Source organism: Antennarius striatus, chromosome 9, assembly GCF_040054535.1.
Source record: "Antennarius striatus isolate MH-2024 chromosome 9, ASM4005453v1, whole genome shotgun sequence".
Lineage (NCBI taxonomy): Eukaryota > Metazoa > Chordata > Actinopteri > Lophiiformes > Antennariidae > Antennarius > Antennarius striatus.
Window position 1 is genome coordinate 15,865,011 of NC_090784.1, and position 24,609 is coordinate 15,889,619.

Consider the following 24,609-nt stretch of genomic DNA (forward strand, 5'->3'; position numbering starts at 1 on the left):
CCATTCATTCATTCATGTTCTTGTAGATGAGAGGATTGCAATCGTCTCATCTACAGCTGTTCATCTGCAGACCCTTGTACTGCAATTCAAGGTGTCAACTAAAATTTGACTGTACAAGATTAAAAATATAGAAGTCGATATTGGGTTTATATCGTGTAAAACAAAAGACAAAACGGAAGACAAAGTCAACAATTTTTTTAGAATGTGTGTGTGTGTGTGTGTGTGTGTGTGTGTGTGTGTGTGTGTGTGTGTGTGTGTGTGTGTATGTGTGTCTGTGGCTTGAAGGTTTGGACACAGTCTCTGTTAAAATTGCTGTGTGTCTTGTGGAATGGGACCCTCTTCAGTTGACACAGCAAGTGCATCCTTTGATGGGATTCTTTTGTGATCAAACTCCCACATGAGGTTCTGGGTGATAATGGTGTCCAGGAGGAGGAAGAGAAGCTCAAGAGTGTCAGATAGAAAATGGCTCAGAATGATGGGGTCAAGTGGGCTGACTCCTACTTACAGCTTGTAACAACCTCTGCTGTCCTTTGTGTATTAATGTCCAAGTTGCTCTGACAGCCCAGTGTCACCAGATGGATGCTCTCCCACCTGTAGGCGGACTCCTCTCTGGAGGTGAACCTAATGCAGGTGGTGCAGTTTGCAAACTTCAGGTGCTTAACAGACTGGAAGTGCAGCTGTTTGTTTGCAAGGAGAAAATCAGACAGGAAAGGACACAACCTTGAAGGGATCTCGTTCCGAGGCATACGGCATCTCCACACCATTACATGCTGCCTCCTGTCAGACAAGGGTGTCAAGGAGAAGATTTCTTCTTGGGCTTGCATGATAATTTTAAAAGGTGACTTCCACAATGTGAGTCCTTCCAAGAATTGCTGAGGATGAAAAAGTTGATTAAATTAGGATGATATTTTTTAAAAGGCAAAAAAATGTGTAAGAATGTTTATATTGAATAAACAACATCATCAGAAGAGTTATCAAAGAGTTATTCATGTCCTGCGTTTTACTTTGCATCTTCTAATAGTCTAATTACAATCATTTGTTATTGTTGGTGAAATGTACAGGGGTAATCTCTGATGAACTCCATTTCCCTTTTTTAGTGTCATAGGCTACTAACCCCATTGGCTAAGCAGAACTGGCATATTATGACGTCACTTCCGTCTCCGTGCTGCACGACCGGCTAACTCCGTACAGGATAGCGCTAGCACGCTGACTTCAACTGAAGGTTTGTAGCTGACCGTGTTATTAAACTTCTCCCAGGGAATATTTGTGCAAACCTGACATAATCCGAAATCATTACCACACGATATTTATGGAGTTTAAACACTAATAGTCACTTTTTTGATCCACATTGCTAATGCTAACTATACAGTAATCATATTTCTGGGTGCTACCGCTAACTGATAGCCAAGTGTTAACGCAAGGTTAAAGGACACAATTGTACATCGATACTGTTCGATCCTTCGCTCTTTAAATATATGTTTATTTCATTCCGTTGTTTCAGATCATGGCGCTCCACAGGCTGTCCTTTCGAATTCGGCAAACGGTAAGATCACAGTCTGTCATTTAATTATGTGTCGCTAGACTGATGCTAAACACGCATACCTGTCATGTGTGTCATATGATCCTAAAATTAATTTAGTTAAATTGGTCTGATTCGTTGTCAGGATAGTATACTTCTATTTAGATGCACTTCCATTTAGTCATATAGAAGATTCACAAGTGATTAGAAGAAATGCATTCAATATTCAATTGTTTTTAATCATAAATATTGACTAAATTATATCTTGAAAATGGCATATCTATGCCCAGAAACGTGACAGATGGATTTACATCACAGTATACTGTATGTTTATATGCTCATCATTCGGTCAGTTTGTTCTCTATCTTTGTATTGAAATTTTGTATAAATAACTTTTACCAATGTTGTGTTTTGATACAAATTCCAAATAAATACAAACACTTGTTATGTGAATTTTTTACAGGTTATACACGCCCGGCAATACAGTGTAGCAGTACAGTCAGAAGTTGAACCTTTGGCAATATACAGAACTGAAGAAATGGATCCGGTAATCAGACTTCAAATGGAAATAGATCAAATAGCTGCCTTTTTGCAACAGATATGTATTTGAAGCATTGGGTGAGTGTGTGCTCATGACTTAACTGGTGAGCTGACTATTTGTTTCTTTGTAGGCATGTCACACAGAGAATCATATTGGGCAGTATTATACCCTGCCCTCTGCAGAGACTCGCTGTCTGTTTATCCGAGGCCTCGCTCGGCCCTACCAGCAACGGGTATGTGGTTCCTGTCTATGGCAATATTTGCATCATTTCAAACTTACTGGCTCCTATTTTTTGTATTGTGACTTTATTTTTGTAATTTGTTAATGGTAAATTATTTACTCAAACTCTCGAATGTTACTGTTTTTAGATCAAGACGTTTAATGAAGCCAGTATCATGGTGAGGTCGCCGGCTCTAGAGGTCATCTCTTACTTGAAGAACACAGACTATAGCAAGCCTGCATCACGATTTTTATTCTGTATCCTTCATTACGCATACTTCTGCTCTCTCTCTTCTCTGTCACACACACACACACACACACACACACACACTTCTCTCACTACTTATGAATTAGTTTGATGTTAACCTTATCAAATTGTTCAGATGGGCCGAAGGGCAGTGGGAAGACAATGTCTTTGTGCCACACGATCCACTACTGCATGAGGCAGGGATGGTTGCTGCTGAATGTTCCTGATGGTGAGACTAACATAATCATTAGATCAAAGTGGCGTGCAACTAGCCAGAAGTACTAAAAATGATCAAAGCCTACCCTCTGACATCATCATGTTTTTGTCAAACAGCTCACCTCTGGATAAAGAACTGTAAGGAATTACTGCCCTCATCCTATAATATGTCTCGCTTTGATCAGCCAATACAAGCCACTGAATGGTTACGCAGCTTCAAAATTACCAGTGAGCCCTTCCTTTCTAAGGTAATTTTATTGCACTATGCCTATACAAATACAATAATCCCTCGCTCATCAACACACACGGCTTAACTACATCGCTGATTTTTAGTAGGTAGTCATGCAATACGGTACGCACATTCCGTTGGCTGATGGCATCCGGAAGTGCGCTGCGTTCCGAGACTCACTTCCGTGAGACACAAAATTACTTTAAACGGTCTATAAGAGTGTCGTAACAGGTAATACAGATAAAATATGGTTTAATATCAGTATGGAGAGGGTTCATAAATGTTTACATGACCGTAAATGAGAAATAGTTTATCGCTATATTGCGGAATTTGGTTTTTGCAGGTGGTTCCTGGAAAGAATTAACCGCGAGTAACGAGGAATTACTGTAGCATTCTTTAAACATTTTCAGTAGTGCAATTTAGCATTTAAAAGAATGAATGGAGAAGTCTAATGGAATGCAAATGATGTTGTTCCCTTTATAAACCATCCAGGTTACTCTAGGACTCAATATGTTTTCCATGAAGCAAATAAATTGTCCTTTGCAAGTAATAGCTCCCGTTTTTTTGCAATAATTGTCAGAAAGCAGCTCAGTCTTAAGTTATACATAAAATTTAAAGCCAATATTGTGCATCTTAAAAATATAAAAAATTTAGCAAATGTAATGCTAATAAATTTCAAAGATAATTTAAAAGCTGATTCACGACTTGATATTATGAGGATCTACAAATGTCAATAAAGATGTCCTGTGTCTCTCCTAGATCAAGACAAAACATCGGTATGTGTGGACGAAGAGAGAGTTCACTGAGGAGGGAAGTTCTCTCAGAGAACTTGTGGATCAGGTGAGTCCTCTCACATAATATGGTGCTGGAGGTTTCCTTGCTCGGAGTGTTTTCTGGTGTTTACTGGAGATGTTGTTTATCTTGTCCCCCTAGACGTTTTCTTTTTATTATATTTCCTGTTACCCATTCTGTTTTTACACTGACTAAATTCCCACAGAGGTCAGTAAAATTTCATTTTTCTTTTCAGCTGTGCTTAGTGGTGATCAATAGCCAATAAACTGATCGTGCTGATGTCTTAGGTCATTGTGTTTGCACCACACAAAGTCTCAGAGACATTAAAAAGCAGCAGATTCTTGTTCAGTCTGTGAATTTGTCACCTTGTTTGAATGACTTATCTTTGTCTTCTATTAATATCCAAAGTATTATAATTTAGTATTTTACTAAACATTTGATCTGAAATAAGGTAAATTTTGACATTTAAGACGCATTTATCTACTGAACACAGACCGATGGAGGTTTCTGTACATAGGAGACATCTGTACGAAGGAGAGAGAATGGGTCTCAAAATATTCTTTCTGGTGTAATTGTATATTTATGGCAATCTGTAAATAGGCTGACGACGCATCATTAAGTAACTCTGCTTCAGTCCGGCTGAAATGTCTGTGTTGAACCTTTGGACACTTACGTGATTAAATCTAATAAACATTCAATAATATGTACTTCCTGTCGATTGACTAAAGGCTTTACACATCTTCTTGAATTCACCTCCTGAGCACTGCTGAGGTGTCCTTGAGCAGCACACCTTCAAGTTGCCCATTGGGTGTACTGCGACCGACACACACACACACACACACACACACACACACACACACACACACACACACACACACACACACACGTGTGACAAATGACAACATAATAAGAGTGGAAAAATAATTTCTGCTACGAGGGATCAATAAAGTTCGATTCTTCTTCTACTGTCATCAGTATTCCAATGGTTTTTCCTTTTCCATAGGGAATCACTCGTTTTAAGAGCAGCACCGATGTGGTCGGGGCGGTGATGAAGGAGCTGAGGTTGCAAAGTGGGCAACCAGGTTCCGAGTTCCGTCTTGCTTTGGCTGTGGATGGTGTCAATGCACTGTGGGGAAGATCCACCATCCAGAAACTGGACAAGAGCCCTGTGAGGAGACATGTTCACAATGCCGTCACATCTCTAATTTGTCATCATACCTTTGGTACAGAAAGGAGGTCTTACGCTTTTCTATTTCTCACTGCCCACCAGATGGATCCAGAGGAGCTCTCTTTGGTTCATAATCTGAGGAAGCTGATAACAGACACCTGGGTAATCAGAACAGACTAAAAATTAGAATGACATCATCATGAGAAAATGTCAGATTCTTCCATTAACGTTACCCACTTTCAATCAGACCGGAGGCGCCATCATCACTACTCTGTCTCAGACAGGGTCTGTCTACACTTCAAAATTTGACTACTTGCCTCAAGAGCTGCTGGGAGAGGTCAGAGGTCTTTTTGTTGTACTTTTTAATCTGTAGCACTTGCCTATCCTGCTCTGACTGCAGACTAAAGTTGTGAACCTGGCTTTGAGACTGCAGATTTCTGATTCTGAGGACTTGTGGCCAGAGGCTGTACGCATGTAGTATTCTTTATTATACCGAAAATATGTGTAAAAAAAACTCTAATCGGATTAAACTACTTAGAATTAAATCAAGTGACAATGTAGAACGTTGATTCTTCGTTTCTACTTTGTGATGGGGAACAGTTTTTGTTCCCACTGAGTCACCAGGTACCCACCACACCCAGTAGCCAGTGTACAAATAACAACATTTCAAAGGACTCCCATCCCTGAATATGTCACTGTCCTGTCTTCTTGGTTCATTCATCATTGTGTTATTGCAGTAAGATGTAGCATTGAGAGTTAGTTCTCCTGTTCACCTGATGTCATGTGATAAAAGTCGTAAGGAGCCAATTTATTGTTATTGTCTCTCACCTCCTCCATATGTGCCCTACAGCATATGAACCTTAAAGCCCAACAGTGGGGCATTTAATTAAAGTTGATTTCAAAGTTGATTTCAAACCGTTTTCCATACAGACCTCATTTAGTCATTTTTTAAGTTTACACACCTTTAAAAAAATTATAATATTACATTTATCTTTGTTACACCAGTGCATCAGATTAATTTATTGCATTTAGTTTTTGATCTGAACATGCCACATCAATGGGTTATTTCTGTCTTAAGTATGCCTCTGTCATTATTTCTGTCATCAGACGGGCTTTGACAACATGGACCCATTCATCCCAGTGTTGGTGCCCAACTATAGTCAGAAAGAGTTTGAGAGTTGTCACCTCTACTACATGGACCGCAAGTGGCTGCAGCATCCACAGAGTAAGTGATGATACTGCAGATTCTTTGTTTTATTAAAAAAAAATATTTAAATGATGCTCTTTTAGTGACTTGGGATCTTTCCTTTTTCATCAGGTCGAACAGAAGAAGGAAAGAAAGAACTCGTCTTTTTGAGCAGCAGAAATGCGTCAGCCTTTGACAGACTTTGTGCGTTCCTTTGACGCTGTTTAAGATTTAAATCACATACATAAATATCAAATGTCACTGTCCTGTAAATACATAAATATATACATATGCCTGTCTGAAATGTGGTTCCATTGTAAATTATGATGCATGTGTATTCTTTGATAATAAAATGTTGAATTATCAAAAAACAAGACTGTACATTGTTCTTTTAAGTAATTAGACATAAACCAGCTACCTTCGATACTTGTAAGAACTAAATCAGAAAACAGTCCTAAGTTAAGTCAAAACAAAATCCAGTAACTTACTGATATGTTTTATATCACAAATCAAACACACACTAGAAGGATGCTACCATAATTGTTTGCTTGCAAAATAACACGAAAAAGCTTTACTTCAGAATGTTTACGGGAATTAAATGGTGTTCCAGAATATCAATTTGTACACTCAAAACATCCAAATCCTTTTTGAAAGTGATTTGTTTACATATGAAGTTGAGTGATCAGATAACCTTTATGAATAAAGTAGAATTAAACAACACTCATGTATTTCTGCAGGGGAAATTGGCATCGGTGCTGGAAAATTGGCAAAAATGCAACAATCTTTTTTAAATCCAATATTTAAAATGTGCCATGATTTACTGTGTGAAAAACTTTCAAATATTGTTGATCAAACAATACTACTGAAATATACAACTTAGTTGTATATCTCAACTAAGTTATTCTGTTTGTTCAGTTGTGTTGTCTTTTCAAAAGGTAAAAACAAATAGAAACACATGGAATGACGTCAGATTTAGAAGGGTCCTTCCAATCTGCGTAACAGCACCATCTGGCGTCAGGCCAGAATACTGTACATCTGGTCACGTGATAGTTATCAAAGTCACCTGACAGGCCAGACGTCATGTTTGTTCGCCAAAGCACCGGCCTGAAACGAAGTTTGACCACAAACTTGCAAGTCATGTCAGAATTCTTTGCATCTGTGCCTGAAAGGTGATCTTTTTTTAAATGTCCTAAATGAAATAACTTAATATGAGTGTGGTCTGAATTTTAGCATTTATCAGTGGCATTGATAGAAATGTTGTTTGATTGAAGTTAAACTCTGTTGACCAATTTCGATTATTGATTGTGTCCAGATAAAATGGCGTTGTTCTTGCCATCATCGATACTACTGGCCCTTTTCCTCACAGCAGAAGTGACCGTCTCTGCAGGTAACACAATTCATGTGAAAATTGATTTTTAGATTACAGTGTCCCCCAGATTCCTATAGTACTCTGTATTTCTGATGCATCACTTTATGACATATGTTGCATTCCCTTGAATCCTGGATATTATTTGGAAATACGCTACGGACAAAATAATCAAATATCTATCTTCTTTCAGTGCAAAAAATAGAAAAATTAATTTTTTGTCAGGGTTGATTTATATAAGACTGGTAAAGCTAGAATGTGTGGTTTGCCAGATATGCTTTGAAAAAATTTACAACCCTTAGGTGTAACTTAAAATCATATTGGAAACAACAAAATATAAATTTGTTGAAAATTAAAGAATTCTAAGACCACAACTACTTACCATGGTTACCATATGTGCAAAGTTTTCTGGAATTAATTAAAGTAATTACCATTACGATGATATTTCTGTTTTGTTAACTTACAAATACATTAAGACAAGATGCAATATAGCATAATACTTTTCAAAATCAATAAATGTGATAGTCTTGTTTGCTTAAAAACTTTAAATTAAAATCTGATCAGGTTTATTGTGAAATATTCCATGTTATGTAATAAACAAGGCTATATTGCTAAGATGTGAAACTCCCATTTGAAAGCGGAAACATCAAACCACAACAGATAACTTGATAATGATGCTTTATTCACATGACCTGATGAATCAAGAAGAGCAAAAAAAAGTCGACTAGACTTGTTGAAGGTTGATTTCTACAGGAGTTCTCCTCCTTCCAGGATTGACTGATTGTATAGCCAGAGACTTTGGCCATGAGTCCGTGGTGTGTGAGTGTAATTCAACCTACTGCGATAGTGTCGGCTCACTCGTCTTGCCTGCTGTGGGCCAGTACTCCACCTATCTGACCAGTATGGCTGGCAGCAGATTAGAGCCGGGACAGGGTCAGGTCCAGGTGAACAGCAGCGGGACAGGTGAGTGCTGTTGGCTTCTCTTGGGATCTCTGTGGCGTTGGAGCAGGTAAAGACCACCTCGCCTGTTAACGTGTCCCTCTCAGGCCTCAGGCTGACTGTCAATCCCAACCAGAAGTACCAGAGGATCAGGGGATTTGGTGGCGCTATGACGGACGCAGCAGCCATTAACATCCAGTCTCTTTCTGCTGGAGCACAGGACCAGCTGCTACGTCAGTACTTTTCCCCTGAAGGTAAACGGCAAAGTGAATGAAAAATGTAGAACAGTAATATATCAAAAAGCCATTTATTTTAGGAATACCACTTTTTAGTTGGAAAACACATATTATTGTTATTCATGGAAAAATGGTTGTCCTACTCAAGCCTCTAGGATTGATTTAAACGAGTTTGCATCTCTGTGGAGAAATACTGTTGGAAATATGAAGTCAAAATACGGGATGTGAACTGAAGAATTCAACTGTTTCACAGATGTTGGGAATAACAAAGTGAACAGATTATGGAAAATGTCATGATAATGCACATTTCTTACACATATGCAAAGTAACAACAGAATTTTGTACAAACATAACGTGATAGCGATAGTCTTGAGCCAGCTTTAGTTCTAGATGTGGCGTCTCTGACAGGGATTGGCTACAGGGTGGTGCGTGTGCCCATGGGCAGCTGTGACTTCTCCACCCGTCTCTACACATACGCTGACACGGCTGGAGACTACAACCTGGACAGTTTCACTCTAGCTCCAGAGGACATCAACATGAAGGTCTGTCTGTGCGCTTGTCATCTCACACCTCTATGACATCCCTTCCCATCTTCACCTCCTCTCTTCTTCTCAGATCCCTCTCCTGCAGCGAGCTCAGGTCTTGTCTCCTCAACCCCTGTATCTCCTGGCCAGTGCTTGGACTGCCCCTGCCTGGATGAAAACTAACGGTGCACTCGTAGGGAAAGGCTCCTTGAATGGCAAGCCAGGTGGCAAGGAGCATAAAACCTGGGCTCAGTATTATATCAGGTGTCATGTGGGGTTGTTCCTGAATGTGTTGTCAAATGTCAGTAAAGACTGACACGGAGCAAACTCACGCTGGTGAACAATTTTTTTTCTTCGTCTCAGGTTCCTTGAGGAGTATGCTAAGTATAACTTGACCTTCTGGGCAGTGACCACAGGGAATGAGCCCTCTGCAGGACAGATGACGAACTACAGGTCTCATCTCATTACGTTAAATAGAATTCACTTCAGTCAGAGCATGAACGTTTTACAACAGTCAGAGAAAACTGTTTGTCTCACTGAAGTTTCCAGGCTCTGGGCTTCACTCCTGAAGAGCAGAGGGATTGGGTGGCTCTGGATCTGGGCCCTGCTCTGCACTCGTCACACCCACAAACACATATTCTCATACTAGATGACAACCGCCTGCTGCTGCCTTACTGGGCTAAGGTGGTAAGTACAAGTTTAGAGGAAAAGTGGCACTGTACCTGCAACTGAACTGGAACCGGGGCTGCAGACAGGACTCAGGAATAGCTAGCCACTGTTCTGCAGCAGTAATGAATTTCTTACATTTTCTGTTTTTCATATCATTATTAAATGGTTTCTTGGAACAGCATCACATCAACCCTGCCACAGAACTCAGGGACACTAGCTGTCACCTGTAACGTTACCTGCATATAATTCTTTATATCATGAAATACATTGTGTGGATAGATTGTAGGAATGTTTTTCTTCAGTCCACCCCTTCTCAGTTTGCGAATTTGAGTTTGTCAGGTAATGTAGTGACTGTTAGTGTCTATTGCTGCAGGTATGATGGGGCTGACAATGACCCTGGGAGCAAAGAGGAAAACAATTAAAACAATAAAATACATTTTATTCTACCTTCTATTATAAACCGATATGTGAAGAAACTACATTCAGTACTTGAATCGTGTGACCTGCAGATTCCCTTAAAACAGGAGCAATAACAGTATTTGCATTACATCTGCAAACTCTTTGTCCCCTCCCCAGGTCCTAAGTGACATTCAAGCAGGAAGGTACATTAATGGTGTCGCAGTTCACTGGTACTTCGATAGCCTTGTCCCAGCTGAGATAAGTCTGGGATTGACTCATCATCTCTACCCGGAGTATTACCTGTTTGGCACAGAGGCCTGCGCTGGCTGGAGCGGACTGGACAGAGGGGTGAAACTGGGTAGCTGGCGCAGGGCTGAACAGTATGCACACGATATTTTAGAGGTAAGATCATCCTGACTTATGCATGAGCGTCATGCTTGTTCAGTCAGACCCACTGTAACAGATGAGACTTGACAAGACATGAGCCGTTTCTGACAAGTGATTCACCTCTGCCGGTGATGCGGCGCAGGTAACAAGTTGCAGTCTGTTGCACACCCTCATTGGAACCTGCCTGCAGGCCGTTGAAGCAAGCTGGAACTGGTGGTGTCTTCCCCCTTCACTTGCTCTTGAACGAAATGACTCCCTCCATTCTTTGTACTTTGCAGGGGTGAATTCAGACTCCAGACATCTTAAAATGAGCTTTATGGGTTGCTTTTAAAATGAACATTGTACACCAGTCCAGTGGGTTCCCTTTAACATGTCTCCCTTAATATTACCACCAACATACCAGAAATTAACTTTTTTGTCTGTGGCAGGACTTAAACCATTATGTGGTGGGTTGGACTGATTGGAACTTGGCAGTGGACCTGACTGGTGGACCAAACTGGGTTAAAAACTTTGTAGACAGCACTATAATAGTGGACGCCCAGCACAATATATTCTATAAACAGCCGACATTCTATGCTATGGCCCACTTCAGGTAGCAAATTCACTTTTTTAAATGTCTAATTCCACATGTTCTGTTATAACAAAGAGGCAGTCTAAAGAGATCTACACAAATTTGCTTTTTCCCCCCACACAGTAAGTTCCTGTGGGAAGGCTCTCAGAGAGCGGGCGTGTCATCTAGTGAAGAAACACAGCTGGAATATTCAGCCTTCATCAGACCAGATGGCTCGGTGGTGCTCATCATACTCAACAGGTATTTAAATCCTTTGTGTGCAATGACAAAAAATGTATACAGTACCGAGCTGTGTGCTCCTTTTCTATAGGACGTCGTCAGGGATCCGGTTTGAAGTGTGGGATCCCACAGTGGGCTACATCCCCTCCACTTCTCCTGCTCGTTCAGTGCTCACACTGGTTTGGAATACACACTAATGATTTTCATCATTTCAATGGTCACAGATGACTTTCATTTGTAATTTGCTATGCATATTGTTAGAACCTCTAGTTGCAGTGGTTCTGTACTGTATATTTAAATGAACCTCAACAGATCTGATTTGCATCCAGAATGTATTTAACGTCAGTAATTGGACCTCAATGAATCATTAAACCAGAATGACCTGTACCTTGTTTTTTGTTCACAGCACTGAATAATATATATTTATACAAAACTTGTAAAAGTCTATGGCAGCCATTTAATATTTTACTGTTCTGTAAAACACATGGTTCTAAAACATGTCAAATGTAACTCTTTCTTTGGGTAGAGGATGTAAAATGACAGCTTTCTGTTGATTGGGTTCTTAACAATAACAAAGTGACTTATTTTTTCAATTTATTAATACATCAGACACATTTCTCATATATATTATTTACAGTTTGATAACCAGGTATTTCACATACGTGTTTCTATTCTCAATGGGTTTTTTTCCATTTGCAAACCATACACTGGGTTAAATTATTTACATAAAAAAAGTGATAAAAATGTGAAACAATGAACAGAGGAATAAAATGACAGAAGGATCTGTTAATAATATATACACCAGGTAAACTATTTTTTAATGTTAAGCATTAGATAAATGGTCCAGCTTCATAATTTGTAATTTATTCCCTTAATGGTTTAACTATAATTTCTTTTAGAGGCAGAAGTTGTTGCTTTGAAAAGCTCAATCCTGACTCAATCTCAGCAATAAATAAACATTATACCATTCATAAACATTATTTATTGAAGAGGTATAGATGTTCATGTTGTGAGATCCAGTCCTTGTAAATGCCAAATGTGAAAGTAACCACTTTACTACTCCCATAGCCTGTACAGGGCTCAGTTGCAGGCGTTAACAAATTTTTCAATGATTAAAGACAGCATGGTGAAAGATTTGAAGTCTGTCATTCCTCCGCAAAAGTCAATCGCAGCAGTGATTTTCAAGAAATATTGAACAGTAGAGTTTGATTGCGAGTAGAGAAGACATGGGTTTGATCATATTCCTAGACTGATTTGTTATTTGCACAAAATAAGGTGATACAGCAGACTTTAACCTCGACTGCTAAAATGTTTGAAGAGAAAGGCATTAAAAAAGAAAATAAAATACAAAAAGAAAAACAACATACCGGGATGATTATGACTGCAACAGAGATGAAAAAAGGGAGAGTGAGAAGTGTTCTGTCTTCTCTGTGTTGCTGGATGCCGGTGAGGAGAACAGGGATGAGACAGGTGGATGTCTCAAAAGGACCATCTTTCCTGTGTGCGGGGGTCCATGGAGAGGGAGGGGGACTCTGACAGGGACTGACTGCTGCTGTCTTGTCCATTCAAACTCTTCCTACACACTGGACAAGTGTCATGCTGTGCAGAACAGAATATAGACAGTCTTATGTTGGGACATTTCTAACATTTGTTTGCATTAGTTCATTTTTGTTTACATGTCAGTCAAAAATAAATCAAGACAAAATCTCAATGGCAAATGTTACATAGAAGAGGGCACTGGTAAACACATCCTCCATTTAACATTAATTCTTCATTTACTTGAACCCTAACAAACAGCTGTCTTCCGTATAACAGATTAATCATCTGTAAATTGCCTCAAACGTTTTTGAAAAATATTCCGAATACAAATGAACCACTGAAGGAAAATGTTTGAGGCAACAATACATACATGATCCTGTTGCTAATGCTATGTGGTAAATAAATGGACTTATATCACACATTTCTGCCTTCACAGAAAAAGGCGTTAAAAACTGGACACTCAGAAGCATATTGGGGAATAAGGTCATGAATGTTTGAACAGGAGGACAAGGGGTCAATTACTGGATGATTATGCCTTCTCAGCGCCCATACACCTCTCAAAATGAATTCACAAAAGAAAATTGTAGTCAACAAATGCACGATTAACTCAATTACACCTATGAGAGCAGTCAGTGTCACCGACAGGAGATTTTGGGCTAATTAGTTGTTCTTTTTAAGTTTTTTCATCAGATTTGCTGACACACACACACACACACACACAAAAAATCTCCCTCATTTGCCATTTTTTCACATTGAATTCGTTGAATGTCCCATTTTCAGTATGCCTGTACTTGGATTGAATTTCCACCTCTTGTGTAGTGACTTACCATTTCCAGCCATGGTACTATACAGTCTGAATGAAAGAAGTGGTTACAGGGTAGCTGTCTAACTGGCTCTCCCACTGCAAAGTCCTCTTTGCACACAGGACATTCCATACAGCAGTCTACAAGAGGGAAGATTAAAAACTCATTCACTCACATTTAAGCTGGTCTAATGTGTTTTAACAGTTACTTGGTTTTGACTTGCTACATTTTTGAGATGGTATGCATCAGAACCACAACTGTTCTGGTACAGTGCCAAATATGTACAGATTACAAAAAAACAAAAAACCCAGTGCAATAAAAAGATCTTGGAAAAGACAAGAACATGGGCAAATACAAATACATGAGCACTTTGAGGCATCAAAAATGGAAAAAGTGGATGTTTACCCACATATTTAGAGCTTAGTTGTATACGGAACAACACACAGAGAAGGAGAGGTCTAAAAGATCCTCGAGAGAAATCTACTGGAAAAAACAAAAATACCTTTATGCTATTTACAGAGCTAATTTATACTCAAGGTTTTTCATCCCAACAGTTGCATAAGTTTCTCTTGGCATGCACAAAACAAATTCAAGACCCATTTCAGCCTGTGTCTGTGGGCTGCACAGACATCTAAACAAACAATCCTATATTTTTAATAAAGATGTAGTGCCAATCACAAATTCATACCTTAGTAAATAAGGTGGAAACAGGTTTAAAGGTTTACTTTATACCAAGTCAAAAATCATTTGCAATAGATTCAAACAATAATGGTCCACCTTGAGATTTGTGTTTCACTAATTGCCTAAATTCAATTGGCACTTCAGGGACACAAAAGGAAAGGATCAAGCAAGCAAAATGAACACACATAATTTCTGACCTGCTTGTTCCTGAGAGATATTAACAGTTGGTAGGGAGGAGATCTTCTCTTTCTCTGCAGGAGGTGGTCCTGTGTTCTCCAACTGACCTAGTAACTACACAAACACGCCTGTAAACTTTAGAGACATTGAAAGGTTACAGAGAAGGAAAAAAGTTTCTTCAAGGTAGGTTCACCTGTGTTACCACAGCGTCTAACCCTCCCTGTCCCCAAGCATAATCTCCTGGGTTAGAGTGGAGCATCCCCGTCCTGACAGAGATACAGACACAGTTAGTATGAAAATTCACAGATACGGTAATGTAACAATAGAATCATCTTACCATGAGAGAGGGGGTGAGCCAGGAACTCCAGAATTAGCAAAGAGCCCAGTAAGAAACTGTTGTACTATCCTGAGACAAAGATGGAAAATACGTTAATGTCATCAGCAGATGACAAAACAGGAAGAGAACTTTACAGGACAGCAAGATCATCAATTGAATGTGTTCATTTTAAGTTTGAGTATGCAAAATCGGGCAGAGCTAAGAGGATAAGGAAGACAAACTGGTTAGTTCCTCACCCTTCCACAGCAGGTGAGCGGTCTGGCCGACTACTACCTCTAGATCGGTATCGCCTCTGGCTGTGCAGGCGAGGGGGACGTCCTGGTCCCCAGTGTTCCCCAGCTCCAAGTAAACCCCCCATGTGTCCTCCTAGGCCTGCTGGGACCGAACCTCCAATTGGTCCCCCACCCAATCCTCCGAGGTCAGAGAGCCCACCCAGGCGCCCTCTGGAGAGCCGAGGTTCTGAGTCAGGTGTTTCACCATCTGTGAACGGCCTCTCCAGTAATAAAAGGTGCCAAAGCTACGAGGGTTTAGGGATTAGAGCAGGGAGGAGATGGATAGGAGAAAGTAAGGTTTTCAGACAGACAATGAGATTAATGAAAAGAATTGGGGCCATAAAATGGGAAATGAGAAGGAAGCCATGAATGAAAGAGAGCAGACAACAGAAAGGGAGTGGAGAAAATGGCATAAGCAAAAATAAAAGAGAAATATCATTTTAAAAGACCTCTGAAATATTTGCAGTGAAAATTTTTGCATCACATTCCCTAAAATCCCACAGAGCATTTTTACCTCTGCAAAGTGTGTGGCTGTGTCATCAATCCCATTAGCACCACCTTCTAGGAGACTAAAGAAAAATGTAGGACAAGAAACATTAACAGGATCCACTGAACATAAAAGCACATTATTAACTAATTCACTGCCAGAGCTCTGTAGTAATTCATCTCCGTCGAGGGACTTTCTCTGATGCTCTGGATATTTATCTGCTTTCTTTTGGTTCCTGATCAATCGCAAGATGCATCGCTCAGAGCAAAATCATGTTCGCTTGCAGGTGCACACAGACATTCGCAAACTTTATTGTATCGTAAGCTGCCGCAACTTCTCCGTCTTCCTCTCATTCACCATCCTCTGTTTCGATAAGCTGTCGTTATGCTAAATTCCATGATTATAAGGTCTTTGTTAATTATGACACCCTCCACCACATTATACCGCAGTCCTCCCTGTTGAAAAACGTAATAAAAGTTTATGGACATCATTGGATGCCACTGAGTTCACAGGATCCACTGAACCCCATACAGATGAACAAAATGAAAACACATTAACAGGATCCATTGAACCCTATACATATTTGCAATTTCAGTGTTAGCCTGACCAAAACCACACGGGGAAAAAATGGGTTCTCGTAAACAAGCATTAGAATATGTCTGACAGTGCATGTGCCTGATAATGTTCCAGACTACTACAAAAACACCTTCACAACTAATGTTTGGACAGATGAGGAACATATTACATAAGTAATACAGTGCATCTCTTACCTTGAGTCTTCTGTTACTTCCTCAATGAAGCCTGAATCACATCTTGGACAGATGTACTCCTGCAAAGAGTTCCCACAAAGACTAAGTCACACAAAGTTCAAATATGTTTGGAAAAATTCTCATAATTACATAAAAGTAGTTTAGGTATTCAAATATCTTTTTTCTTTTAAACTACTAAGAATTGAACAACCCAACACATGATGTTAACCACATCAAAGTATCACACTGTACAAGATTGAACAAACAATGCATTACTTTTTCAAAAACGGTCAACAAATAATTGAAGACAGATAAATAGATCGTGGATCATTTCCTCAGGGAAATTCTTTTTTCCATAGAAAAGAACCACCCGGGAATCACTGAACTGAATATAGATAACATGGATTGATTTTTTCCTGCTGCATTTGTGTGAGCTTATTTAACTGTATTGAAATGATTATATCTCAGGGAATATTTACAACAGCAACTTTAAAAAAAGACTTCAAGTTTTTGTCGAAATGTACATATAAAAGTATAGCACATTCATCTTTTAAAAGCATATTCACAGACTATTTTCAATAATTTGAAATAATTTGTTATTACATGTTCTGTAATCACTTTGCCTGTGTAGGTTGACAGGGTCTTTAGAATATTTATGTCTAGAAAAAAAAAAAGTTTCACATTCTATCATAATAGAATGTGAAGCAATATGGGTAACATACAGCACTTTTCCTGGTTTGCTTGAAGGATAATGTCAGATTTTCATAATGGCAAGTTTTTTCCAATGAATGCAGCCCAGGAGGTGGAGCTAGTTTACCAACCACACCTGACGTGTGCAGGGTTTTAGAAAATAAACAGAATGAGGAAGGCGCTACAACCGGTTTGAAAAACTGGATCATAGCACAGCACAGCGTTTGTCATTTAATGCAACAAGACTGAAGACGGTTCTTTAACACACACACTGGGCTATGGATTATTGGACTGATAACACATAACACATATGTATTGGGGAGTAATATAATTTTCAAAAGAGTATACAAGTTAACACCATTAAAAAACTCACAACTTAATTATTAGTTGTACTATATTATCTATTAGATGAATTGAACAAGAAAATAACGCTTTGTCATGATATATTAGGAAATTCCATAATAATCAAAAACAACTGGGTTTCATTCTCTCACTGAAAGCTTTTCATATCTGTAAATAAATATAGACATGACCATGAGATGAACATCAGGATATACTGTAGTAATGTGGTCATATAATAGTTATGGGTGTTGCAGTAAGATCATTCTGTGGAGACATCCTAGGATTGAGTGTGCATGAGACAAATATTCCAATCTAGAGTCAGTGACAGAGCAGGCTGGAAATTCCCTCAACGACACCATAAAAATTAAACAGACAAGTAAATCTGGTAGACTGAAATAATACAACATACACTCAGACATAAAATTACAAGTTAGATTATTTTGACTCATTTAAAAAATAAAAGTTTGAAATTAAAATAATTAGTATTTTAATTATATTTGCTGTGAACCAATAATTTAAAGACCCTGAACTCATCTCATTTGAGATATTATAACACATTAAAAGGATATATTTCCTTATTTATAACTCAGCTAAATGGTCTGTAATAACAAATATTTGATTATTTTGAAAAATGATTATTTCACTAATCATTTCAAATCTATCTGGTTTAAATCCAAACAAGAAGTAAATGATGAATTAGTTGAATTTCTTGCTCTCAAAAACACTTTTTACATCACCATTATAACCTTCATAAGCCTAGAATTTACTCCAAGGATTTTAATAGTAGACCTGCATGATTTTAGCTCGAGTGCCCAGTAGTATGACAACTGAGCAATAAGAAAAAGTTCTCAACAATGCAGAGTATATATTTAATGTTCTCAGAGACTAATAATAGAAATCTATCAAGATTTTGGCAATGTCAACGTTTAAATATAACTACATTACCCTTACATTTGACTTAAAAACTGAAACTAAAAGTAGATACTTATGATCCTGGAAATTCCCCCAACTTGTCCTGCCAGGTAAATTCTTTTTATAAAACGCAGAATACGAAATCGAAAATGTCAAACATTAATGTTAACTATCTAAATAATAGATTGGACATATACTCACACTGACCTGTCTGCTGTTTGTGTTATTTTGTGCAGACCACAGTATCCCAAAGCTGTCAAAGCAAGTCGTCGCGCAGTGCTTTGGAAAATCTTAATAACTCAGCAAATCTAATGAAACATCTCCTGACGACATTTTCTTTTAATATCTACTTTTGGATGAAGATATCTGAGCGTGTCACGAGTTTATTTAGAGAGTTAAGAACAAGAAACGCCGCGAAGTGCTAGCAGGCTAGCTAGTGTTGTTCAGTAGCAAGCAACAAACAAATGGTATTTTGTAGACAGGATGACTTGTCAATCTCATATTTCATATGAGATATTCTGCTAGTTCGAAAAAGAAAAAGATCTGCATTACCGGTAGTTTGGGGTTCACTTCTCCTTTACAACAGTGGCAGAAAAACCTATGCGGTGGAACAGCCGCAGCCTCCGCCATCTTCCCCTAGAGTAGCTCAAACACTGACGTCGGTCCTCCACAAACTGAAGACAGCTGTCCGCCCCCATCCCGTCATGCACCGCGGTGTGGCTGGACCAATCAGAGACAATCAGGACCAATCAGGACCAATCAGAGACAGCAGACCCCAAAAGCGGAAGTCTTTCACATGTGTTCAGTCGTTCATCTGTGGAATGCTTGAAAACAAGGAATCTCCACCAGAGCCAAACTTTCAGAAAGGTTTGTATTGACCAGTGACGCAGCAGATATTTCGAGTGACGCCCTAATGTAAATGTATACGTTTTTACTAAAAGACTGACGCATCGCGAAAGTACAACGTTTATTTTGATCTTTAATAAAGCCAAAAAACAGATACAGTAATCGCACTGTACTTTTATTCTAATTAACGCACGCCGGAGAGCTTGTGTTGACTTTGTTTCTCTTGATATTTTCAAATGTCAAATAGTGCTTTTCATATCTGTATGTACATTATGAAACTATTATAGAAGTGGATGTATAATCACTTCATTTGGATCAAGCACACAAAACTAATATTCAAATTGCTGATTGATCGTAAGTAAATCCGATCTTGACGTTTGTTTCATTGGGATTTTTCCCAAGTCACCTTTCTCAAATAAGATTGATTGCTTGGAATTTTTATATTAATGCAAATTGAATACCTGTGCATTTTAGTGTTTAGTGGGACGATAAAGAAGTTATAAATTCACCATGTTCTGTGAAATCTGAGATGCAGTGGCAGTAAGCTATGTTAATCAAGGTTGATCTACATTATTCTGTATATTGTGTTGTTACATATATTCTACAAAAGTCAGTGGGAAACTTGGATTGCATACATACAAAGCCTTTCTTCATGTGTGTGTTTGTGTGTGTGCAGATGACTGCTCAGGAGGTGCGCTTGTGTGGTCTCCTCCTGCGGGAGCACTTTGGAGAAGTGGTGGAGAAAGTGGGAGTACACCTGCTCAGAAGTGGGACACAGAATTTAAGAGCCATCTTTCATGAGACTGGCATCTCACTGGATTTGGTATCAACTATATACTTATTGTCTTTAATTCATGTCAAAATATTGTTGTACGGTTTATTATATTGACTGTAAAGTTGTTGTAGATGTAACGTATTGTGCATTTACATGCATTCATTGATATTTGCAACAGAAGTACAGCAGTAGTCATTTACACCTTGCTTTTTGGTTAAGTTACTGCTTCAGAAAAAATGTTAAATGAACGTATTAGCCTAGCTAACATGTTACAGTTTAAGAAATAAATGAAATAATGCTGAATCAGAGTTTAAATGTTTTTTATTTTCTAAATAACATAATATATGACAATGTGTTTTGTAAAATATACATTTCCAGCCTAAACATTCCAACCTGTGACTATTAATCTGGTTTACGTGTGGTTTTGTATTGGCATTGTGATAGTAACGTGCCCTCCTTTTCTGTATTTGAACGTAGGTTAAAAAGACCCTATGTGTTCTCATGCAGCATGGGTTCTGTACATTCAGTTCTGGCCGGAGAGGACCTGGGAGTCCCACAGAGTATCGGGCCAGCTGTGATAGGATTCTTAGGATTTTGCGATACCCACGCTACATCTACACTGCCAAAACCCTGTATGGTGACACCGGAGAGTTAATCATTGAGGAGCTATTGCAGAGAGGTGAAATGACCATGAGTAGCACGGTCAAGACAGTTGCAGACCGTCTCACACAGAATATGGAGGGTCAGTATCTCAGCGTATTGATCAAAGACTGTACCAATGTTTCTGTCTACCAAACAGTTTGGTGATGGCGTTTAAAGGATGTTAAAATACTCCCAATTACAATAACTGCATTGCTATTTTTGTCTTTGTCTTTCCCTTTTGTTCTAGAGGGCCGAAGCATGGATTACAGTGAAGTGACTTCTGCCTTTTCCAAACTAGTGGAGACCCACTTTCTTCAGCGTCGCCTTCCAGTGGTGAGATCAGGAACAACAATCAGTCCAACTCCGGGTGCCCCTCAGACCTCCACTCCACCAGCTACTCCTACTGCCACCTCCCAGCCTGAGAGCTTCCCTGATTGTTACAGAGTGCCTCATGTGACACTCATAGGAAAAGGCAAACGCAGACTCTCTAGTGAAGACGGAGAGGACCAAAGGAATACAAAAAAGGCTAAAATGGAACCAGAGGTGAGTTGTGCTTTTGCAATGCTTACAGTTTTTGCATATTTGTTGTAATTTGAGAACTAAATTTGCATTTTAATTACCTTACCTTTGTTCACAAGGTGTTGTGTGGTAACCCCCACTTTCTCCAACCATGTCTTAAATTCTTAGACACATGGTGACGAAGGAATTTACTGGCAGGTTAATTTTGAGAGGTTCCATCTCCACTTCAGAGACCAGGCCATCATCAGTGCTGTAGCCAACAAATTGGACCAGGTCAGTTTTGCACATAAATAGTGAAAAATGTAAGTAAAAGATTGTTGATGCCACTGATGAATCTAGCTTAATGGACGGAATAGGAGTGATGTGAAACTGCCAGGTGTTTGGAAGTTTACAAATGAGTGTCCAGTCTCCAGCCAAAAATAATCACAAAGTGCTCACAAATAAATGTCACTTTTTACAGGATAAACAGATGAGATATGCCACCTTAATTAGTGAGTATTAAAGGAATTTTTTAGCGGGCTAATAATAATAATAATAGTAATAATATTTAATCCTTTAAAAATCCCTGAGGGGCATTACTTTTTTCCAGTCTAACCACACACCTATATATATTATACAGGCCCATATGAACACATATGCAAATGTGTGTTTGAGCCTTGCTCAAGGGCATCTCGGCAATACGCCGATGAACTGGTACCTCCCACTGCCAGTTCAAACTCTGAACTTTTTGGTCCACATGGGCCTTGAAGCAGCCACCTTCCGGTTCCCAGCCATAGACCTAATGGGCTGAGCTACTGCTGCTCCTGATGAGCATGGTGTTGATGTTCTGATCTTGCTTCTTTGCTCAACTTATTTCATTTGTGTGTTTATGATTTTGATAATTGAATCTCCATATCTTTCTGTTTATACTCAGACAAGCAGTGAGATAGTGAGGACAATGCTGAGGATGAGTGAGGTGACAACCTCACCCACTGCCACCTGCACTAAACCCCTCTCAGCCAATGAGATCTTCAGGTCTCTCCCAAGCAGCTATAACATCGCACGACCCATCTTAGACCAGTACCTCACTCTACTGGTCGATGACCCGGTACAACAACCACAAAACACATGTCACAGTTTTCAGTATTTCTCATATACAGTTTATTGTGATCCACTCATCCTTTATTTTTCTTAGATGGAATTTGTTGGGAGGGCAGGTGAAAGTGGAGGAGGCATGTATGTTGTCAGTATCCTTTTTCATTTAGAAGATCCTTGTTGAGAATTTTTTGTGATGGGTATCATGCATGGATGATTTCCTCAACTCACCTCCCAGATCTGCACAGAGCACTGGCCAATCTGGCTCGTGCTACTCTTGAGTCTGTTGTACAGGAGCGGTGAGTGAGCGTGACTTTTTAAAGTGTTTATACATGAAACTGAATGACCTCAGTGATTTATAAACTTTCAATATATTATCAGATTTGGATCCAGGTCAGCACGCATCTTCCGTCTGCTACTAAGAAAACGTCACTTGGAGCAGAAACAGGTGGAGGATTTTGCTATGATTCCAGCCAAGGAGGCTAAAGACATGCTCTATACGTTGCTTTCACATAATCTGGTCCAGCTTCAGGTACGGGATTGACACATTCAATTTTCTCATGAATCCTCACTTTAGACTGATTTTTACTGAGCTGTTATGAAACTCTGAACTTCAAAACCTATTATTGTCACAACTTAGATATTTTCAAAATTTAACTCACACAGCAATGTAGCCTAATAGAAATTTTTACATAAAATTTTGCTTTTTCACTTATATTTTGTCAATTTAAATCAGCAAACATAGATTACGTGTCATCAAATTTCAAGGAGAAGCCAACCTGAACAAACTGGTGTAGAAAACTGGTGTGGATCTTTGATCAGTCCCTATATTCAGCCAAGATTATGAAGGGTGACGTGTTTGCACATCCAGTTTTACACTTCCCAGTCTGCTCTTGGACAACCACAGTAATAGTCAAACAGGGTTAATTTTTAGAAGTGCAGTCAAAGGGATGCTGCTGCTGCAAAGAAACAGTGAACTCTGAAGTCTTTTAGGCTAATGTTAGCATACAACAGTTGATAGACACTGAATCGTATACCCAATACAAAACTGAAGGATAGGAGGCCCTAGTTGACCATGTCCTCCCAGTAATTTCCTCATCTACATGAGTTGCTTCTGTTTTCTTTCTGTCTAACTGTCCACTACAGTGAGACAATAGCTTTGTTAGTCATTTCCTGTCTGTAACACAGCTGCAATTTTTTTTATTCTTCAGGAAATCCCAAAGACTCCAGATTATGCTCCATCTCGCACCTTCTACCTTTATACTGTTAACCAACTCCAGACTGCCAGATTGCTGCTTCACAATTGCTACAAGGTAAAGCAGCGGTCGTGCTGTGACCTGAATAGAAGAAGAGACCTCATGGCATGCTCTTGTTTTCTTTCGTTCTGGTTTTACCATCAGTGTTATCTCATCTCCTAACATTGTGTCCTCAATGCAGACAGTTGCCAATCTCATGGAGCGACGCATGTTTGAAACCAAAGAGAGCAAGTGAGTGGATCGTAGCTTTATATGCTCATGTATTTTGAAGCTCGCTGTCCTGGAAAGTAAAATAATTTCACACAATTTCAAAAGTTCCCACAACATCATGGATTGCAGTTTGATATTTTCTGGTTAATTGGCAGGCGTCTGCTGGAGAAATCCCAGCGAATCGAGGCTATTCTAGCTTCTCTGCAGGCCAGTGGGGCTGAGCCGGAGCAGCTCACGGAGGTTGAGGAGATGATAACTGTTCCTGAAAGGCAACAACTGGAGGCCTTGCGGCTTCATGTCAACAAGTAGGGGCACTAAAAACAGAGACACAATTCTCTTCTCTGCTCTTTGGTCTGGTGGTGCTAACATTCCCCTATCATTCTTTTGCCCACCAGGTTAGATTCAGCAGAGAACCAGACAGATGAAACCATCTTTCTACTAGAGTCCTACATTGGTTACACTGTCACAAGCTGAGTTGGGTGCATGAGCATCAAAACACACGCATGGAACTTGTGTGAATGCTGTTAGATGTGGTTATTTTATAGTTTATATGAACAGATAATTTTACTTTTGAGTGATATAAAATCTAAATACAATCATGCTTGTATCAGCACATAGAAATTGAATTAATGGCACACAAGAGTACTTCTTTTTATCGGTTTTATTTTCATTATAGAACCAACCGTAAAACAAAGACTGGACAAAGTGATCATTTGAAATGTAAACCTATGGAAAAGTCTGTATATTAAATAGAAGAATTGTGGTTTAATACACTTTGGTTACCCTTAAAATTGAACAAAGATTATTTACAGTGTTCCCAACTCTGGAAATAGTGGATAGTGCATTTCTTTTGGACCCTCAAATGCTGTAC

The 24,609-nt window shown here is 39.1% G+C and overlaps 3 protein-coding genes across 5 annotated transcripts; 2 read left to right on the forward strand and 1 right to left on the reverse strand.

The window, feature by feature from the left end:
• Positions 1-405: 405 nt before the first annotated feature.
• gba1 (glucosylceramidase beta 1) lies at positions 406-11,655 on the forward strand. Of its 3 annotated transcripts, none has more exons than XM_068323830.1 (25): positions 613-838; positions 1,098-1,222; positions 1,502-1,543; positions 1,983-2,066; positions 2,191-2,292; positions 2,429-2,537; positions 2,663-2,755; positions 2,860-2,990; positions 3,731-3,811; positions 4,767-4,931; positions 5,034-5,093; positions 5,179-5,268; positions 6,039-6,156; positions 6,250-6,321; positions 7,430-7,504; positions 8,237-8,446; positions 8,530-8,676; positions 9,067-9,200; positions 9,274-9,446; positions 9,546-9,635; positions 9,725-9,869; positions 10,428-10,652; positions 11,066-11,229; positions 11,332-11,448; positions 11,519-11,655. In XM_068323830.1, the coding sequence occupies exons 3-25, from the start codon at positions 1,505-1,507 to the stop codon at positions 11,622-11,624; spliced, it is 2,730 nt and encodes a 909-aa protein (XP_068179931.1). In that variant the 5' UTR covers positions 613-838; positions 1,098-1,222; positions 1,502-1,504; the 3' UTR covers positions 11,625-11,655. The 3 variants fall into 3 exon arrangements, 2 of the variants coding, with proteins under 2 accessions (XP_068179931.1, XP_068179932.1); XM_068323831.1 differs by having other exon boundaries at positions 625-838; positions 8,255-8,446; XR_011037072.1 differs by lacking the exon at positions 11,066-11,229 and having other exon boundaries at positions 406-838; positions 11,519-11,538.
• A 1,231-nt stretch (positions 11,656-12,886) lies between these two features.
• rnf115a (ring finger protein 115a) lies at positions 12,887-19,081 on the reverse strand. Its single transcript, XM_068323832.1, has 9 exons — positions 18,969-19,081; positions 16,494-16,552; positions 15,751-15,805; positions 15,201-15,481; positions 14,965-15,033; positions 14,821-14,893; positions 14,648-14,741; positions 13,794-13,909; positions 12,887-13,026 (listed from the first exon to the last, which is right to left on the reverse strand). Exons 1-9 carry the CDS (start codon positions 19,044-19,046, stop codon positions 12,907-12,909), a joined length of 945 nt encoding a protein of 314 aa, XP_068179933.1. The 5' UTR covers positions 19,047-19,081; the 3' UTR covers positions 12,887-12,906.
• Positions 19,082-19,210: 129 nt separating this feature from the next.
• On the forward strand, positions 19,211-24,511 carry polr3c (polymerase (RNA) III (DNA directed) polypeptide C). The gene is made up of 13 exons (XM_068324323.1): positions 19,211-19,283; positions 19,939-20,085; positions 20,515-20,779; positions 20,927-21,222; positions 21,367-21,471; positions 22,112-22,285; positions 22,373-22,424; positions 22,511-22,571; positions 22,654-22,804; positions 23,484-23,585; positions 23,710-23,759; positions 23,894-24,043; positions 24,134-24,511. Exons 2-13 carry the CDS (start codon positions 19,939-19,941, stop codon positions 24,210-24,212), a joined length of 1,632 nt encoding a protein of 543 aa, XP_068180424.1. The 5' UTR covers positions 19,211-19,283; the 3' UTR covers positions 24,213-24,511.
• The last annotated feature ends 98 nt before the right edge of the window (positions 24,512-24,609 follow it).

Coding starts and splice junctions, on each gene's coding strand:
- rnf115a (XM_068323832.1), bottom strand. CDS start 19,046: ATGGCGGAGGCTGCGGCTGTTCCACCGCATAGGTTTTTCTGCCACTGT. Junction 16,553..18,968: donor AAGTGAACCCCAAACTACCG/GTAATGCAGATC, acceptor AACTCTTTGCAG/GAGTACATCTGTCCAAGATG. Junction 15,034..15,200: donor CGCTCACCTGCTGTGGAAGG/GTGAGGAACTAA, acceptor TCTTTGTCTCAG/GATAGTACAACAGTTTCTTA.
- polr3c (XM_068324323.1), top strand. CDS start 19,939: ATGACTGCTCAGGAGGTGCGCTTGTGTGGTCTCCTCCTGCGGGAGCAC. Junction 21,472..22,111: donor TAGCCAACAAATTGGACCAG/GTCAGTTTTGCA, acceptor GTTTATACTCAG/ACAAGCAGTGAGATAGTGAG. Junction 23,586..23,709: donor TGCTTCACAATTGCTACAAG/GTAAAGCAGCGG, acceptor TCCTCAATGCAG/ACAGTTGCCAATCTCATGGA.
- gba1 (XM_068323830.1), top strand. CDS start 1,505: ATGGCGCTCCACAGGCTGTCCTTTCGAATTCGGCAAACG. Junction 5,269..6,038: donor CTCAAGAGCTGCTGGGAGAG/GTCAGAGGTCTT, acceptor TTCTGTCATCAG/ACGGGCTTTGACAACATGGA. Junction 8,677..9,066: donor TCAGTACTTTTCCCCTGAAG/GTAAACGGCAAA, acceptor CGTCTCTGACAG/GGATTGGCTACAGGGTGGTG.